Source organism: Homalodisca vitripennis, unplaced genomic scaffold (genome assembly GCF_021130785.1).
Source record: "Homalodisca vitripennis isolate AUS2020 unplaced genomic scaffold, UT_GWSS_2.1 ScUCBcl_7296;HRSCAF=14915, whole genome shotgun sequence".
In the NCBI taxonomy this organism is placed as follows: Eukaryota; Metazoa; Arthropoda; class Insecta; order Hemiptera; family Cicadellidae; genus Homalodisca; species Homalodisca vitripennis.
The window spans coordinates 13,291-15,585 of NW_025783417.1; the positions used below are offsets into that span (position 1 = coordinate 13,291).

A 2,295-nucleotide genomic window follows, 5' to 3' on the forward strand; every position below is an offset into this window, starting at 1 on the left:
ATCCAAATGAAGTTAACAATTATTTTGTGAACAATATTAGAGACAGCAAATTTTCTGACATTGATAATCAACTTCTATCAACAGGTATGAATAACTAATTAATTAATTTTAATACACCTCTAATATAGATTGTTTCCAGTTTATAGAATAAGGATTAGGGGGTAGTAGATAGGGATGTTTTTTATCCATGCTTCCGTAGAATCAAGGTATTTCCAATTTCCAATTTACTTATATTCACTGGCCAGCTGTTTTGCCATAATTTCACCTAATATTCTGAATTGCCAACTAACATTACTTTGTAAGAGGAACATGGATTGTATTAAAAAAACTACAAACATGTAATGTGTTATTTTCCAGATGCAGTAACAGTTACAGTATCGCTGCCAAATAGTGAGGCAACAGAGACATATTACAGAAATATACATTTTGAGAATGCTCCTGTTGAACTCTCAATTAAAAATCTTGGTACAATAATAAGTGATGAAGTTCAAGAGAAATCACATGACCCAGACTATATTTCTCCTGGCCAATCTGAGACTGGAAGTACGTCTGATGATGAACAAGTACGTATTATTGAATGACTGCAAGCATCTACATTTCTTATAACTTAGGTAGTTTTAAGTTAAATGTCGTTATAATTCCACAAGCTTAATTTAAAATATCTTTTGATTTATATTATTCACTGATTTTATTTGTTTCAAATAACTTGTGAAAAAACACATGAATCTTATAACACAATTTTCAAATTCCATGGCATTTTCACTCAGTTTTTGATAACATAACCAAGTTCATGGCAGTTATGGTAATTAATTTAACTTTTCCATTTATATGTTAATTTTTTACATACAAATGGAAAGAACCAACACTAGGTAACTGGTTCTTATAAATATGGCAATATATGAATACCATACCAATAATTTGTATCTTGTTTCAGATTCACGTAAGGGAAGGTGATGGAATAATTGACAACACTACAGAGGAACAAAATGACAATGAAACTGGGAGATCAAAAAAATGTAGAGAGCGGAAGTATGGAAACTTAACAAGAAATGAAAGGCAAGCAAAGGAATATAGGTATGAAGAGTTTATTAATTTTGCTAAAAAACCAGTACCGGCAAAAACATTTGTAGACTTGCCAAATTTATCAAGAAATGCAAAGAGAATGTTTCCGTTGATATTCGTCACAAGGAGTTCGAAAAATTTAAAGACCTTGGCAACTACAATGACCAAAACATGTACATTAATGCAAATGTAAAAGAAGTTCCAAAGAAACGTTCCTACTCAATAGTAAAAGAAGAATCAAAATCTAGGCCGCAAAATTTTTCCCGTCTTTATTGTTTTGTTTAAATAAAACTGTTGTCTGCAGGTAGATGTTTGTCAAGACATTACATATATCATCAAAAATAGTCAACACAGCCTTATCTAAAATGAAATCTGAAACACTGCTTGATCAACTAGGGAAGCAAGGCGGGTGGAACTCGATTCCAGAATGCAAAATAAAAGATATTAAGGAATGTATAGAAACAATTCCTCACACTACCGAATAGGCGAAATCAAATCTTTGTTCTTAACTCCAGAATTGACGATTAACAAAATGTACGATCTTTATGTTAAAAATAGGTCAGAAGATCAAGTTGTCAGTTTATCCTCATAAAAAAATATATTCTACAAAAATTACAATCTTAAATTTAAATCTTTAAATAAGGACACATGCAATAAGTGTGACTTGTTTGCAGCCAAGATTACAAGTGCCGAAAATGAAGAAGAGAAGAATATCGCCAAAGGAGAACATGACAAGCAGGAAGTGCACAAACAAGACTAAAGATACAGTAGATATGAAATCTGATTCTTCTAATGAAAATCTAGAATGCCTAACATTTGACCTTCAAAAAACACTGCCACTTCCTCGCATAGCTACCAACATTTTGTTTTGTAAAAGGCAGCTGTGGGTGTACAACTGCGGGATACATTCACGGAAGACTGATAAAGGGTATTGTTATACTTGGGTTGAAGGTGAGGCAGGTAGAGGTTCACAGGAGGTTGGCTCCTGTATGTTAAAACATATTTGGAGCTAGGTACCTGTGGGTACAGAGCATTTGATTTTATGGAGTGACTCCTCTGGGGGACAAAACCGGAACATAAAGATAGCGTTGATGCTCAAAGCTGCCCTCCAGGATCATCCAACATTGAAAACAATAACACAGAGATATCTGATCCCTGGTCACAGTTTTCTTCCAAATGACGATGATTTTGGAAAAATTGAAAATATATTAAAAAGACAGTAATATTTGTACT

General features: G+C 33.1%; 1 protein-coding gene across 1 annotated transcript; it reads left to right on the forward strand.

Annotated features, from left to right (window-relative positions):
• Positions 1-357: 357 nt before the first annotated feature.
• Positions 358-1,425, forward strand: LOC124374108 (the record flags this gene model as incomplete). Its single annotated transcript, XM_046832404.1, has 2 exons — positions 358-563; positions 935-1,425. Coding segments are annotated over 2 exons (527 nt in total), but the record flags the coding sequence as incomplete, so codon positions are not given.
• Between the last annotated feature and the right edge of the window lie 870 nt (positions 1,426-2,295).